At 39.0% G+C, this 17,007-nt stretch overlaps 1 protein-coding gene across 1 annotated transcript in view; it reads right to left on the bottom strand.

Annotated features, from left to right (window-relative positions):
- Positions 1-9,134: 9,134 nt before the first annotated feature.
- The window catches only part of atrnl1b (attractin-like 1b), a 77,941-nt gene continuing 70,068 nt past the window's right edge, over positions 9,135-17,007 (bottom strand). Inside the window, exons 27-29 of the mRNA XM_037691440.1 lie at positions 14,632-14,739; positions 10,439-10,553; positions 9,135-9,259 (exon numbers count right to left, since the gene is read on the bottom strand). Coding sequence (XP_037547368.1) covers positions 9,135-9,259; positions 10,439-10,553; positions 14,632-14,739 — 348 coding nt within the window. The remainder of the gene's footprint in view (positions 9,260-10,438; positions 10,554-14,631; positions 14,740-17,007) is intronic.

Genomic DNA, 17,007 nt, shown 5'->3' with positions numbered 1-17,007 from the left:
TATATATATATATATATATATATATATATGTATATATATATATATATACATATAGTGGATAACAGTGGATTAAGGAAAGTAGGTTTGAAATGTAAAAGCAAACCTCACGGTTCCATCCCTTTGTTTTGATCTTATTATCATTGGATTTTAAAACAATCTTGTGTGGACTCCACGGTAAAATTAAACAGAATTAAAGGTCCAGCATTCCTCATAGGGATGCATATCACCCACCACCTTTTAAACCAAACATTTAGACTAACATCATCTTACTGTGAGATGACATGGTGGTAAAGTGATTGTGGTCAAACCTTAGATGATGTTATGCACACACACTTGATTTCTGTTGGTGCTCTCAGCTACTTCTACACCAAGTTTTAGCTCAATATCAATATAAAACACTAAATTTAAGCTATGTTTGTATTGTCTGAGGATGATTAGTGAAGTTTAGACGTTCATTCAGTGATTACTTTCTAAAAGTTTCATTAAAATCCATTCGCTGGTTTACGAGATATTTTAACAAATGGGGGAAAACTCAACAGGTAATGCCAAAGTTTGTATGAAATAACAAATAAAGCAATAAAGAGATAAACGTAAAATATTACATCACTTATTCCATATTTCAACACCAAGGACATAATAATACAAAGACAAGACTATGAGAAACTGGAAGAAATGTCTGCGTGAACATTTTCTCCTGCATTATTCAAAGTAGCTAATGCCCACCCATTTTGTATAAAATAAATAGTTTAGAAATAATCTTGAACAAAAACAGTTTTATTTTGAAGGCCAGACACGTCTAAGACCTTGACAAACTGGCTTTCTTCTCTCAACTAACGTTTATTCATTACAGAAACACGATGCAGAAAAACCAAACCAGATGGACAAATCTTGTTTTGTTCGGCTCCTCGTCACCAGCAGTCTACCTCTGACAGCAGATTCATGTAGTGCAGATTATCTGATCACAGAACAGATGCAGGAAAATCAGTGGTCCATACCAAGATGCTGACTTGGTGGCACTGACTCTTTCAAAACAAATGTTTAAAGCAGCGTTGTACTAAAATACTTAACGTCCTGGAAACACTGCTTCATGCCCCAACTCCTCTTGTCACAAAAGTCCTGTCTGCACCTGCTTTTATCTGGATCCAGATAATAGCAGGTGCAGATAGGTACTATTATCTGGATTTTCCTTAAGAAAGCTCAATGTTCAACTATTTTGATGCTTTGTACAACTGTGGACGCCATGACGCCCAGCTTCAAGCTCACTTACCAGCCACCAGGAGACATGAAGAAAAATCAAGCTGCTATTATTCCAGTACTGTTAGAGCTAATCAGCCATGGGGTCAGGTGTAAAGGACAATTGGCAAACTGATTAAAATATTACTTTGCTTTCTCCCTTTATCTATGTTTTATTTCTTCTTCTCCTTTCGGCTGTTCCCTTTTCAGGGGTCGCCACAGCGATTCATCCTTCTCCATCTTACTTTGTCCTCTGCATCCTCTGTCCTCACTCCAACTACCTCCATGTCCTCTCTAACTGCATCCATATACTGTATCTCCTCTTTGTCTTGTTCCTGGCAGCTGCATTTCTAACATCCTTCTACCAATATACCCACAGACCCTCCTCTTGACATGTCCAAACCATCTCAGTCTGGCCTCCCTAACTTTATCTCCCAGTTGTTCAACCTGTGCTGTACCTCTGATGATCTCATTCCTAATCTTATCCATCCAGAACCTCAACATCTTCATTTCTGCCACTTCCAGTTCTTTCTCCTGTCTTATTGTCAATGCCACTGTCTCCAGACCATACAACATGGCTGGTCTCAACGTCTTGTAAACTTTTCTTTTGACCTTTGCCGACACCCTTTAGTCACAAACCACTTCTGAAACTTTTCTCCATCCACTCCATCCTGCCAGGACTCTCTTTTTCACCTCTTTACCACACTCCCCATTTTCCTGGACAGTGGACCCCAAGTACTTGAAGTCCTGCACCTTTGTGACATCTGCTCCTTGTAGCCTCACTGTTCCACCGGCCTCCCTCTCATTTACACACATGTACTCTGTCTTACTACGGCTGACTTTCATTTCTCTTCTTTCAAGTGCATACCTCCACCTCTCAAAGTTCTCTTCCACCTGTTCCCTGTTCTCATCACAGATCACAATGTCATCTTCAAACATCATCTTCCATGGGGATTCCTGCCTGACCTCATTTGTTAGTCGGTCCATCACCAGAGCAAACAAGAAGGGGCTCAGAGCCGATCCTTGATGCACTCCCACCTCCACCTTGAAGCTATCTGTCACTCCTACAGCACATCTCACCGCTGTCCTGCTGTCCTCATACATGTCCTGTACCAGTCTAACATACTTCTCTGCCACTCCAGATTTCCCCATGCAACACCACACCTCCTCCCTCTGCACTCTGTCATATGCCTTTTCTAAATCCACAACGACACAGTAAAGTTTTTTCTGACCCTCCCTGTACTTCTCCATCAGCATTCTCAGAGCAAAGACGAGGACCCTCATCAGTACGCATACCGTGAGAACCGATCAACAGAGGATGCAATCTCCTCTGTGGTCCACACTGCACTCAACCACCTGGAGCAGAAAAACTCTTACGTCCATATGCTCTTTGTGGACTTCACATCCGCCTTCAACACCATGATCCCCCAAACCCTGATGGACAAACTATCCACACTAGGACTAAGCCCCTCCATCTGCAACTGGGTACTAGACTTTTTAACAAACAGACCACAGTTAGTGAGGATCCACAACCTCTCCTCCTCCACCATAACCCTCAGCACTGGCTCTCCTCAGGGATGTGTGTTGAGCCCCCTTCTGTTTACTCTGCTCACATATGATTGTGCAGCTACCCATCCAGGCTGTCACATTGTAAAGTTTGCAGATGATACAGCGGTGGTGGGATGCATCACAAACAATGATGAGTCCAGCTACAGGCAAGAGGTGGAACACCTGGAGAGCTGGTGCAGAGAGAATAACCTTCACATCAATGTGAAGAAGACAAAGGAGATGATTGTGGACTTCAGAAGGAACAAAAACACCTACACCCCCTGAACATAAGAGGATCTGCGGTGGAAGTGGTCTCCAGCTACAAGTACTTGGGTGTACACATGAATGACAACCTCAGCTGGAGCAACAACACCACCAGCCTGATCAAGAAAGCTCATCAGAGACTCTACTTCCTCAGACGGCTGAGGCGAGCTGGTCTGGGAAGCTCAGTCCTCACCTCCTTCTACAGGTGTGCAGTGGAGAGCATCCTGTGCTCGAGCATCAATGTGTGGCATGGAGGCTGCACAGCTGCAGAAAGAAAAGCCTTGCAGAGAGTGGTGAAGGCTGCACAGAAATCTGTTGGAATCAGTCTCCCCACCATCACAGACATCTACACCTCCAGATGCAGGAAGAGGGCCACCTGCATCATGAAGGACCCCACCCACCCAGCACACACACTTTTTGCCCCACTCCCCTCAGGAAGGAGGTTAAGGAGCATTAAGTGTAGAACCACTAGACTGAGGAACAGCTTCTACCCTGAGGCTGTTAGACTCATGAATCTCTAACTAGAATAATCACTGTGAAAAACCATATCATGCTGCTGCTGATCTGTTTCAATGTTGATGTGTTCATGCGTGCACATCTGCTCACACAGACTCATGTTCATGTTTGTGCTGATGTTCAATATTTTATGTTATGAGTGCTTAGTGTATATTTAGTTGATGTTTTTCTTAGTTCATATCTTAGATGTTATTACTGTTTTTCTTATACATTTTATTGTCGGATGTAACTGGGACCCCGTGTACATAATTTCGCTCCACCACATGTACCACATGAGGTGCGAATGACAATAAAGAAACTCTGACTCTGACTCTGACAAACACAGAAATGAGCACGAGACACCTCCCCTGACACTCTCCATTTAAATATTCAAATATATTTTCCATGTCAGACTCTCATCTTTTTACTTTAAAAAAAATTATCTGCAGATACATAGAAACGAGGCATGATTTGGAGATGCTCCTAAAATATAAGCTGAGACCGATTGTGTCTGTGAATCTGCGGTTTCACCAGTGAACCGGCACTAATCTAATGGCGGCGCACTTAGAGGCATTTCCAACTTTATGCATGCATTTAATAACATAATTACTTTAAACATAGTAATTCAGGAAATTGTTATAACTTAGAAGCGTATATCCTGATGCATGCTCAGGCTTAGAAGCGTATGTTTTTTAATAGTTGATTTGAAGACCAGTGGCTACTCAAGAGTTTGAGCTGCAATGTGGGAAAATTTTGTCTTGGCATTATATGGGTAGATGGTAAATGAACTGTACCTGATCAAGATACTCAAAACACTTTACACTGTAGTGTAAAGCGCTTTGAGTATCTTGATCAGATAGAAAGGTGCTATATAAGTACAATCCATTTACCATTTACAATTACACTACAATCTGTGTCCTCATTTACCCATTCATACAGCACTCTACTAGATCGCTACAAAGCTAATGGAACAAATCATTCTAAAGAGACTAATCGGTGCTTTAGATCACATTCATACACCGATGGGGGACACATCGGAGGCAATGAGGGGTTCAGTGTCTTGCCCAGGGACACTTCGGCATATGACTGTTGATGAATTTGAACCCCCAACTCTTGCTGGAGGATGACTGCTCTAACCACTCAGCCACGGCCGCCCCAATGTGGGTAGGGCCATCTCATACACTGCTCAGTAACAACTGACAAATACCCTGTTAAGATATTTATCTAGACCGGTCCGTCCCAGTGGTCCCGCGAGGAGCTCCGGCCCGCAACCAGCTCCCGTCTTTAACAACCCGATCTACAGTATATACGATCCATGTGATCCCCAAAAACATGCTGCCTCCCAATTCCTCTGTTGGTGATATCCTTCACAATTATCCACAACCTTATTGATGGACACATGTGATGGTCTGAACCTCGTCAACCAATGGAATCATCACAGGTGAGTTGTTCTGAATCAATTTGCTGATTCCACATTTGCTTTCTACGACGGAGCTTTAGGGCCACGCTAAGAAAAAAATAATTGCATTATAAACGAGAATAAAGGCATAGTATAATGAGAATAAAGTCGTACGAGAATAATCTCAAAATATTACTAGAATAAAGTTGTAATATTACCAGAGCCCCAACACAAAAAGTAGTCTTACAACTGCAGTAAAATGATGAATGTTGACTTTGGATGTACAATAGCAGGGGGTCCAACGCACTGTGGTGTATGTATTCTTATGATAAACTGAAGCCGTATGACATTGTAATTCATGGCTGCATTGACGGATTTAGTCATCACATAATGTGGATGGAGGCATATTTCACAAACACTGACCCAAAAATGATCAGGGAACTTCTACTCCTACTTCATAAACAGTGACTCACATTGGAGGCTGTCCACAGCAGGTGCGAGACGACCCAGGACGTAGGCTATTAAGAGTTTACAGTATTCTCATAAGAGTATGACTTTATTCTCGTAATATGACTTTTTCTCGTAATATTACCACTTTATTCTCGTAATGTTATAATTTTACTCTCATAATATTGTGACTTTACTCTCGTAATAATATGGCTTTATTCTCATAATATACGACTTTATTCTCCTAATACAACTGTATTCTCATAATGTTTCTACTTTATCTTCATAATATTTATACTCTATTCTCGTAATATTTATACTTTATCCTCATATTTATACTATATTCTCGTAATATTTCTACTTTATTCTTGTAATATTTCGACTATCCGCTTAATATTTCGACTTTATTCTTGTACGACTTTATTCTCGTAATTTTTTTCTCTTAGCATGGCCCTACTCCGTCGTCGTTTTCTTCTCAGTGAGAATGAAAGTGCCCCTTTGATAGTTCACTTAATACTCAGCTGTTCTTTTTTTCTTCTTCCTGAAAGTAACAACTGGATACACATCTGCAACTTATCGTTTAGGATAAACCTAATTCAAAATCTCTGCAACAGCTGATCATTTTTAGCTAAAACAAAAGGTTGTAACCATCAATTTTTTCCAGTTCTAAACTAAGCTTGGATTTGGTCGTAGCTGAGAGTTATTCTAATCAGAATGAGTTAGTATCCAGTTCATGTCACACTATTAGAACAGAAAAACATGTTTTTATATACTAATAAATTAATTTAAATTTATAAATTATATTAAATACTATCCATCTATCAATCATCTTTACCTCTTTCTTCCTTTTCAGGTCGCGGGGACCCTGGACAGGTCTCCAGTCCATCACAGGAACATACATATACAACACCATATATTCTCTAAATACCATGAAGCCCTGACATTTTGTTGGATTGTCAGAACTAAAAATGCCCTTTACGCTTCTACACACGGTGAACTGAAACTAGTAAGATTAAAACTAGCAGCAAAATATAATTTGGTGTATTCGTAATGTCATTAGAAAAAATATTGTACATATATGCAAATACATGCAAATAAATTACAATCTGGCTTGTGTTCTCTTCATTCTACTTGCAAAAAAAAAAAAAAAAAATTAAATGCAGTTTCACCTGTATCAGTAAAAAAAAAAAAGAAAGGAAAATCCAAAAATATAAACTGCACTACAATATTTTTGCAAGTACCGTTTTTTTTTTTTTTAATACAGTAAAGCATCAAGGTTATGCCGAATCATTTTGAAAATGAGTACCGTACTTTCCGCCTACACGTCGCACCGCCGTATAAGTCTAAATATTATATGTCTAAAGTGGAAAAAAACATAAACAAGTTGCTTTGCCGTATAAGTTGCATCTATTATGCATCATCACTGACGCGCCGTGTTTGTTATGCATCACCGATGTCCACCCAGAAACGTGGGCCGGTGTGCCAAAAATCGATTGGCTGCCATAGGGCGGCTACGTGCACAGGAGGACTTTACCAAGAATTTAACAAGATTAGCACTTAAAAACAATTATTAGTTTGCTCGACATTATAGTAAAGGTGTGTTTCAGTTGAACTTTTCCTTAATAAATGCACTTTAATGGTCAAATCAGCTGCATTTCGCCTGGGCGGCGCTGCAAAATGCAGCTGATCTGATGTTTGCTCGAGGAGTTCCGGAGCGAGACGAAGGTGGCCGCTATGGCAAGCCAAGTGTCTCATTAGTAGCCACTTTTACCTATTAATGAGACACTTGGGTTGCCATAATGCTCGAGGGCCCTCTAGCAGCTGCAAATAGCAATGTTTAATATTTTTCATGTCAGAATGAATTAAATCATTAGATCTCAGCAAAAAATTGACTCATAAATATGGGGGGAAAAAACATATATTAGTCGCTCCAGTGTATTTGCAAATTTATGCAAAAAGGTGCGACTTATATGGCGAAAAATACGGTAACTAAGAAAAAAAAATGTTTCCACACTGGCAAGTTTCAGGAACAGCAAAAAGACAAAGCCATGAAGAAAAGACACAAAACAAAAGGTGTTGAATTCTGTATTTGTCCGTTTTTAATTTTCTGGCATGTTGTCCAACTTTAAAATACACCGGTGGTTATGGTGCAGGATATGCACCTTTTTCATGGTACAGTGGGATCCTGTATCCTGTGTAAAGACATTATTAGCTGATTATTTTACAAACACATTAGTGGGCATAACATTGTCAAGAAATGCATCACTGTGAGCACTTTTTGCAACAAAAAATCAAGACAATGCCCCAAAAGGTTTGTAAAGATGCTCAATTAAAAAGGCTCGACTAGAAAAAAAAAATACTAAGAAATTTGTTAAATATTAAAACATATAAACAGAAAAGGTCTTTACAAGTGTAACAATTTATTGTAGATATAATAATAAAAGTGACAAGGTCTGAAATAACCAAAACATTTTTGCCATTTGCCCATAAAAACCCAAGAGTGACAAAGACGTAGATTTGTTCCAACAAGACTGTACAGCTTTAAAAATTCTTCATTTCTCTTTCCCAAGAGTTCACAGAGCAATACGAGGCATTATTTATAAAAATTAAAAAAAAGCCAACAGGTTGCCTCGTGCTCAAAGACTGAAATAAAATCAGAGCTTCAGCGTACCGTTAAAAAAAAAAAAAAAAGAAAAAAAAAAGTACAAATCTAACTCGAGAACCTGAGGTCTGAGTTTATGAATTTCTATCAACACACCTAAAAAAAAGGTGTCCAAAAAAAAAGTCTGATTTGCACGGAAAACATAATAAATTACAAACTACAATACAGAACAAACCAGGTCAGTGATTTTTTTTTTGTGTGTGTTATTTATTAAACTGTGACTACACTGAAGAAAAAATAGAAAGAACAGTCATGAAATAAAACTTCCAGTTTCTCAATAAAATGAAACAAACTTCTATAATTTGAAATGTCCATGCTGTAGTTTTAATAATAATAACAACAATAATAATAAAATGATTTGTTCGTGCCTCCTTCAAGCTAGACGTCTTCACCCACGTAGTTCATCAGAGACTCCAGACTTCGGCTTCTGTTGGCTGGATGAGTCATATGTACAGGAAATGCTAAGCGAGGAAATTACTGGAGTGATTAAAAAGCTCGAGTCGTCAGTAACTGCCACAGACGAGTTTGTGGAGGTTTGAATGGAGAGCTTTGGGAGCACAGAATGAAGTCACAGGATGCAGTGAAGGTTGAGTCAAGCTCGCCAGAAAGTCGCTTTAGCACCACGCACTAATGCTCGTTGGCAAGCAAGACCAGCGTGTCCCGTCGCATTTCCAAAGCCATACGAGGGAATTAAATCAGTTTTTGACATCAACAAATGTGCAGAGACATTTGCTTTTCCGTGGAGTCTGTTACCGATGCTTCAATAAGTTCAGACCTCCATTAAACAAGGACACTTTGCTGCTCAAGAAAAAAAAAAAAAAAAGAAACATTGAGGCCCAGATGTAGGTTGTTGCAAAAGCCAGTGAAAGATTTCCAAAGGTTCAGATCTGAGAAGAAGAAAAAAAAGGTGGGGCCATCTCAACTCGTGCTCCTGCAACACGAAGAGAGGTGGCGGTGAGTGTTAGCAGCCGAACGAAGGGAATCTACGAGCAGCCATGTCACGTCTCTGGAAAGAGGCTTCCAGCTGGGACCGAAGACGTGTTGGAGTGATGTGACCTCAGACGGCTCCGATTGAAAGGTTGCCGGTCAGACACAGGTCCCTTGGTGAGCCGGAGGAAGGGCTTTTCTGTTCTTTAAAGCTTGAGACTTGTCTTTAAAATCTGATGGTTTCTGCTGTGAAACGTCGATCAGCGCGCTGGCGACAATGAGCCCTGGCGAAGAGGGAAAAGTGAAAGATTTAGCAGGTAATTTGTTTTGTTCTAAAAAATAAAAACAAACAAACAAATACACGAGTGAGCAAGTTTTCATTTCAAACAGAAAACAAATAATTTACCCACGAAACGTTATGGTCTTACTGCGGTGCTACTATAGCTTCTTATCGATAACGACACAATTTATGTCCTACTTATAAAATGTGTACCGGTACTACTGGAACATACAACACCTGAGTCCAGACAAATGCACCCATGGAGAAAATGAAGATAAAAGTACTTATACTGTGAAGTCAAAGGTTTTATTATTATTTGTATAAACAAGGATTCAACATTCACACTGTTTACCTGGTTATAGTTTGTTCTGTGTATCTTTTGAAAACAAACTTTGTGCCGTTTTCTCCATTTGTGTATGAAAATCTTCAGCTCACTTAGAGATAGGTGCTGCAACATCTGGTTTTTGTCACTTTTTAGATTTCAGCAACTATTACAGCATACTAGTTCTCCTTTTGTCTTCTTATTCGACCAACTTTTTCTGCTCTGACACTTTAGCTGCACTTTTTGTGCTTTTAACTAGCTTTGTGTTACTCTGCTAGCTTTTTGTTTATACTTTTATTGGATGTAACTGGGACCATGTTTACACAATTTCGTTCCACCACATGTACCACATGTGATGGTAATGATAATAAAAAACCTTGACTTGACTTTTGTTACTTTTGGCTACTCTTGCTGTTTTTAGCTAGCCTCTGGTTACTTTTATCTAATTTTTGCTACTTTTAGTTAGCCTTAGCTATATTCCAATAGTGTTTGGCAACTTATAACCAGCTTTTTGCTACTTTTAGCTAGCCGTGGCTACATTCAGTGAGGTGCTGCTGATCAAATAAACTGATTTAAAAGCTGAGATTTTTGGCAGGTTGCTGAGCTGAAGCCTTAAAATTTGAATCAAGGGAATAAAACATCAAGTCATGGCAAAAATCCTGGTCCCAAACGTGACCTTCACTGCGAAGAATGTACAGAACTATGATTTAGGTGCACGGTTATAAGCATAACACTAAACTACATGACAAGAAAAATCACAGAATAACATTAACTAATGATTGCAACCTTTTGTGTGAACAGTTCAAATGTCACATTTTGGTTTTATATGATCACAGAATAAAAACAAAGTCAGAGTTTTACCTGACTGTCCTGGAGGAGGTAAGCCTGAGGGCCCAGACGGCAGCCGTATGAGGACAGTCAACACGGCAGCTTTCCCTCCAGAACAAGGCTCCATCGCCACAGGTTTAGGCGCACCCTTAAGAAACAAGAGCAAAGGGGAAAAAAACTCTACAATTACAACAATTTTAGGCCATAAAATATAATTTCACAAGGAAACAAGACTAATCTATGAGATGCTACTTTATTACATAAAAGAAATGAAGTTTTTTGCCTGAACCATGCTGTGTTGGATGCTTTACCAGCTAAGCTCAAATCAATGATGTTTCAGAACTGGTAAAACATTTTTTAAAAGGACCATCAGAACAAAAGCCACTTATGTCCGCTGATGGAGCTGCTGCATTTAAGTCGAGACGCCCTCCTCCTGTGACAAATGCTTTGATTGGTCACAAAACAACAAAAAACACACTTGCGTCGCTGTCAGGCAGTCCGAGTGTTGAGACAACGACCAACCCTCGGATGTAATGGCCAAAACAGCTCGTCTCAAGCGTGAAAAACATGTCATCCTGATAATGAACGTCGAGGGTTTCACAGCATGCTTCGGATGAAAGGACAGAAATTGTGGAAAAACAACATGACTGATTAGACTTTTATTTCTTCTGTGTGTCACTGAATTTAAAATAAAGATAACAGAGGCTGCAATGTCAGAATGTGAGGAAAACAAGACATTTACAATTACAGCAATTATAAAACACGAGTAAATTAAACCGAGCAAACCTAGAAAACAACATACTGTTCATGAGAACAGTTGTGGATGGCTCTCAGTTACTACCACACCACGGTTTAGCTTAATATCTGTAAAACTGACGGAATTGAAGCCATTTTTTGTGGTTTCTAAGGTCAGCTGGCCGTGGTGACCTTATTGAATTGGTTTGGCTCCAAAAATATTCTTTGGTAGAGGTCCATCTGATTTCCATTTCTTGGAAGTTTCAAGAAAATCCATTTAGTAGTTCATGGGATATTTTGCCAACAGAAAAACGGAGCTGATGCCACATAGTTTATGATACATTTGTATTTAATAGCACAATCTCTTAGAACAATAACTCATAGAGCTGATTAATAAAATATATATTTAAGCAGATAAACAGCAGTAATGAAATTCCTCTTCTACTCCCTTCCAGTCCTTTACGCTGAAGTAAATTCAATCTTGTTTTCTGTGAAATAATTTTCTATCCATTCAACAGTTAGAAATGGCTCATTGTGGTCATCTGGTGAAGTCTTAGTAAATCTGTGAACATATCAAGCTGAAAATATTTATGTTGGTTCTCAGATCACCGAAAAACTATTTACAAAGCCTGCCTGTTTGCTTTTCATTTATCAAGTGCGAGTACGTTTTATACGGTCATTCATAACCCTTCAAGCTAATAAACATGCACACGTACGCGTTAAGAGTGCATGCATGCACGCACGGACAGTATCTGCTTTGCTCCCTGGCTGACAGGTGTCATCAATCATGCTAGCTGTTCGTTAGTGGTTCCATATGCTGAACGTCTGCCATCGTGGTCTGTGTGCCGGCCCGTGTCTCTCTGTCCAGCAGCTGCTCACATCTTGGTCACTAAAAGATACTGTATGGTCATTTTGGCTGTTTGATGCGTCCAAATGGAAGAAATGGCCACGGAGGCTGCTATGATTTTCTCTCTCAGACCAGCTGGAGGGTCTGAAGCAACAGTGAGATCAGTGCAAATGACACAATCAAAAATAAATAAATCTTATTTTTTCATGTTTTTCTGTGTTGGAAAGGGTTTGCGGGGCTGTCTTAAGCCTTGTGATGCTTCACTGATTCATTGTTTGTGCAGTTATGATAATCCACAAGCAACTCTGATCTTTACAGCAGCTCATCAGTCAGAAATGCATCCAAAATAAATGCACAAATAGAGCTGGTGAAACAACAAAAACAGGATTGGTGTCCTCTTCATCATTACCAAATAAATGCAATAGCTAAGTGGGAACAGATGCTGACAAATTAACGTCTGCAAAGCAGAATTATGCTCCTTTCATATGGTTCACCTTCAGCTGGTGCCAAGGCAAATAGGCTGTATATCATCCAAAAACACATTTAAATGTTTAAAACCAAAATACGACTAGAACATAAAAAATGTGCTAAAATACACATTTTAACTAAAAGGTTATTGTACAACAATAATGTTACCGTGATGGGATGTGACTTTATTTGCATTTGGTAACAAATGTATTATCATTACGAAACCACTAAGAAATAAATCCACTTCAAACTGGATCTTTAGGCACTTGGTTATTAGCGGCTTATCCCAAAGAGATCCTTTGTTTCCTGTTGTTTTTATTTAGTTTAACAGTGAAAAATTAAAAATAAAAGTAAAAAACTGACACAAAAAACAAAGACTTTGCATGAACACAACATTAAAAGTGCTATTAGCTGAAAACTAACCATTCAGCAGCTGATCATCTGAAGGCTGATGATATTTATGGCCAGATTTCTGATGTTTAAATATTGTTCATCTACAGACAACTCTTTCAGCCCAACATAAGATGCTGTTATGGTCAGGTAAAAGTGATTACAGTATTTTTCGCGGTATAAATCGCACCTTTTTGTATAAGTTTGCAAGTCCTGTGACTTATACACCGAAGCGACTAATTTACGTTTTTCCTCATATTTATAACTCAATCTTCAGCTGAGATCTGACGATTTCATTCATTCTGACATGAACAATAAACATTACCATTTGCAGCTGCTATAGGGCCCTCGAGCATTATGGCAAGCCAAGTGTCTCATTAAAAAAGTGGCTATTAATGAGACACTTGGCTTGCCATACCAAGCCACCTTCTTCTGGTTCCTGAACTCCTGGAGCAAACATCAAATCTGCTGCACAGGTGAAATGCAGCTGATTTAACATTAAAGTGTATTTATTAAGGAAAAGTTCAACAGAGACACATCTTTGCTATAATGCTGAGCAAACAAATAATTGTTTTTAAGTGTTAAATCTGGTTAAATTCTTGCTAAAGTCCTTCCGTGTGTGCTCCTGCGTCCGCCATATGGCAGCCAATCGATTTTTGGCACGACACCGGCCCACGTTTCTGGGTGGTCAGCGGTGACGCATAATAGATGTGACTTACACGGCGAAGCGATTTATTTATGTTTTTTCCCACTTTATTAACCATTTTTGGACCGATGCGGCTTATACGGCAGTGCGATGTGTACGACGGAAAATACGGTAATTAAATAAGCAAAATCTAAGGAAAAACTTAGAAAGACCTTTAGAAATACCTGAAGAACTATTCATCAAGACCACGTTCAGAAATTACATAAAACTAAAGCCTTGGAGGAGATATTTAATTATAAACGGTTTAAAAGTTGAACAGATAATGAACTTTTTTCCCCATGGGTTATAGTTTGCAGCAATGAATGCAAATCGAAGAGAAGCCCATGAAGCCACAGGCTTGTTTTTCACATTACATCTGTCAAGAAACGTAAGACTGCAGACAATCATTATTAAAACTGCTCGGGACACCGTCCACAGCTCGGATCCTGAGTGGCTCAATTCACGGCTCCTCACAGAAACACAATCTTGAGATAATTGTGGGGAAAGCAAAGACTGGAATAGCTCACCCTACACCACATGGACCCATAGTACTATGACAAACCTAATTAACATTTTACTTTAATCAATGCAAAGCCCCATTTCTGACACTGCTTTGATGCTTGGAAAGTACAACAGCATGATGCACTCAGAGCTGAGCAGCATTGTTTTTCTCCTCTTTTGCACTTTGCATTGCCCTTCACCACACCGTAACGCCCTGTGAGTACCACTCAGCGGACCACTCATCGCTAATGTGGTGCCTCTTTGCAGGTTGCCAAAGTGATTTTATTTCTTGAAGGAGCAGGCGACACAGAGCTTGTGCCTGGCTGAGAACTCACCGTTGGTCCTCAGCGCTTGTTCTGAAGAAAATGATATGTGCTTTATGTTTTTAAAAGCACTCGCAAACATAAGCCTGCATGTGTACATCTGAGTGCAGTTAAAAACAAATTGTGGGTACTAATAATTAAATGGTGGCTGTTTTAGTCAAAAACATTTCATGCTGAAATACAGCACTGGTCATGTCAAGAATCAGATTGAAAAAAAGCATGAAGTAAAGCACCTGTGTGTGATCTGTCTCTGTTTAAGTAAGCAGTGAGTACTCACATCAGCCACAGGCTGCAGGACTTCTGTTAGCTCTCCTCTGGCATCCAGTGAAACAGCAACTGATGCAAATGGACGACTGGCCATCTGCTGACGCTCTCTCATCAGCTGCTGTAATAATAAACACAGATGACACATGAACAAAACATGAGAAACACTCCATTCAGTGACTGACACACAAAACATAAAGGATGCCACTGGATAAATGGGACATACAAAAGAGGCACACTGTGACGTTAACCAAAAAAATAAATCAAACTACAAAATGCTAGAAGTTAAAACAAATCATTATTTTTGATATACCAAAGGTTATTGTGTTGCTTATACGGTTTATTGACGACAAAATGAAAATGCAACGTGTAAAAAGGTTCTACACAAAAACGGGGTTTTAAAAGTTTTACCAAAATCTTCATCATTATTAAAAAGTACAGTTTCTACTTAAAAATAAACATTTAAACGCACTTCAGAATCTGCAATGGATAATGTCCAGAACTACAATAAATAATAAACATTCTTAAATGGGTACTATTAATATCTAAGGGTTTTCTTGTGCTGTAACTATTTTTGATCAATCTTTTCATTCATTTTATTATTCTAAATAAAAACCCAGCATTTCAATCATATTAAGTAATTCAATTAAATCTCATTAACCAGTAAAACAGACAATGCTAAATAAATAATATTTGTAATCTAAATCAATTTGCCCACTTACACAGGAAATTAATACTGATTTTATAGTAAGTTACAGAAGAATTATAAACTACATATATAATCGTCATCCATAACGTATGTCTTCTATGAATATGTATTTACTGATTTAATCACCAGAAACTTAAAAAACGGCAAAGTTTCTCTCACACCTCCTGCACAGGAAAGTGTTGGTTCATACAATTTGACTGGGCAGCATGAAAAAGAACTGGGGGGGTAAAAAAAAAAGTTTTTTTGCTCCCCACTAATCAATACTGTAAAACAACCAGTACCACACTTTCATCAGAAACACACCGTCTGATCAATATCTAAACAGGCTGCAGTTTTAGCACCAAGGACATCACTGACTGGTATTGGTTTTGTGATGAGCTTAAGTGTGTCACATTTAGATCTAATTGTAGTCCAGATTGCTGAGCCGTTCGAGTGGTCTTGATAAGACCACCTAGAACTTCCCATGTACTTTTTATTAATATGGCACTGAATATATACAAATGATTTATTTTTAAAGTATTAAAGTATAAAGTCTTCATTTCTGTTTAAAAGTGCAGATTTGTCAAATAATCTTATTCATACACACAAATGTCTCCTTGAAGTTACAATGAACACTAAAATACCTGTGTCTAAACCCCAACCCTTATTCACTTTGAAATAATTAGGTATTCACTGGGCAGCGGCACGGTGGCTCAGTTGCTAGAGCTGTTGCCTCTCAGCGAGAAGGCCGCTGGATCAAATTCTGGCCGGACGCCTTTCTAGGTCAAGTCAGATTTGCATGTTCTCTCCGTGCATGTGTGGGTTTTCTCCGGGTACTCCGGTTTCCTCCCACAGACCAAAAAACATGCATGTTAGGCTGATTGGTAACTCTAAATAGTCCCTAGGTGTGAATGGTTTTGTGGCTCGTTTGGCTCTGTGGCCCTGAGATAGATGGATGGATAGATGGATAGATGGATAGCTGGATAGATGGACGGACCGACAGACAGTTAACTAGCAAGAAAAAGACTTTTGAAATTAGTTTCTAGCTGTTATAACAAGAACACAATCTGAGTGGTAGGTTTATTTAAAGACTAGTTCTGTTCAGGATGTATATAAAAAAAAATAATGGACTATTACGAAGACATTTGTGTTCGTAAGATAGAAAAACAACCACATTATCGAAAACCTTTGATTTGTACATTTCTATTTAATGTCTTCTAACCTGTGTCCAAAAATCTCAAACTGCAAAAGACTTGTTTGACCTGCCTTATTTCACTGGCATTCATATGACTGGATACAGATGACTAAGTTGAAGCACCAGATGGGTTGTCACAGAACCATCTGGAAAGTAGCCCGTTGAAACAGTTCGAAAACTGCCAGAGAATTTCAAATAAACATTTGGCAGGTAAATGGATAAGCTATCTGTCCATCACTATTTATCACGGACAACTGCAGGGTCAACTCGTCGGATCAATGTAGTGGTGCCAATGGCAGTTGGCAGACTACCTCTGAAGGCAGAAAACGTATTTTCCAATGACAAAAGGTGTCAAAGTTGGTCTTTGACTTTTAAATACCCTATAATCATCTACCCAAGAAGCTGTTCTTGTTGCTGGCTTCTATTACACTTAAAACTCTATTAAGTCTCTTAATCTTCACAAATACCTTGGAACCTGGCACAACAGTGATCTCTTCAGTCTCCGA

Source organism: Nematolebias whitei, chromosome 17 (genome assembly GCF_014905685.2).
Source record: "Nematolebias whitei isolate Nwh7 chromosome 17, NemWhi1, whole genome shotgun sequence".
NCBI classification, from domain to species: Eukaryota; Metazoa; Chordata; class Actinopteri; order Cyprinodontiformes; family Rivulidae; genus Nematolebias; species Nematolebias whitei.
This window is presented reverse-complemented; position numbering and strand designations above follow the sequence as displayed.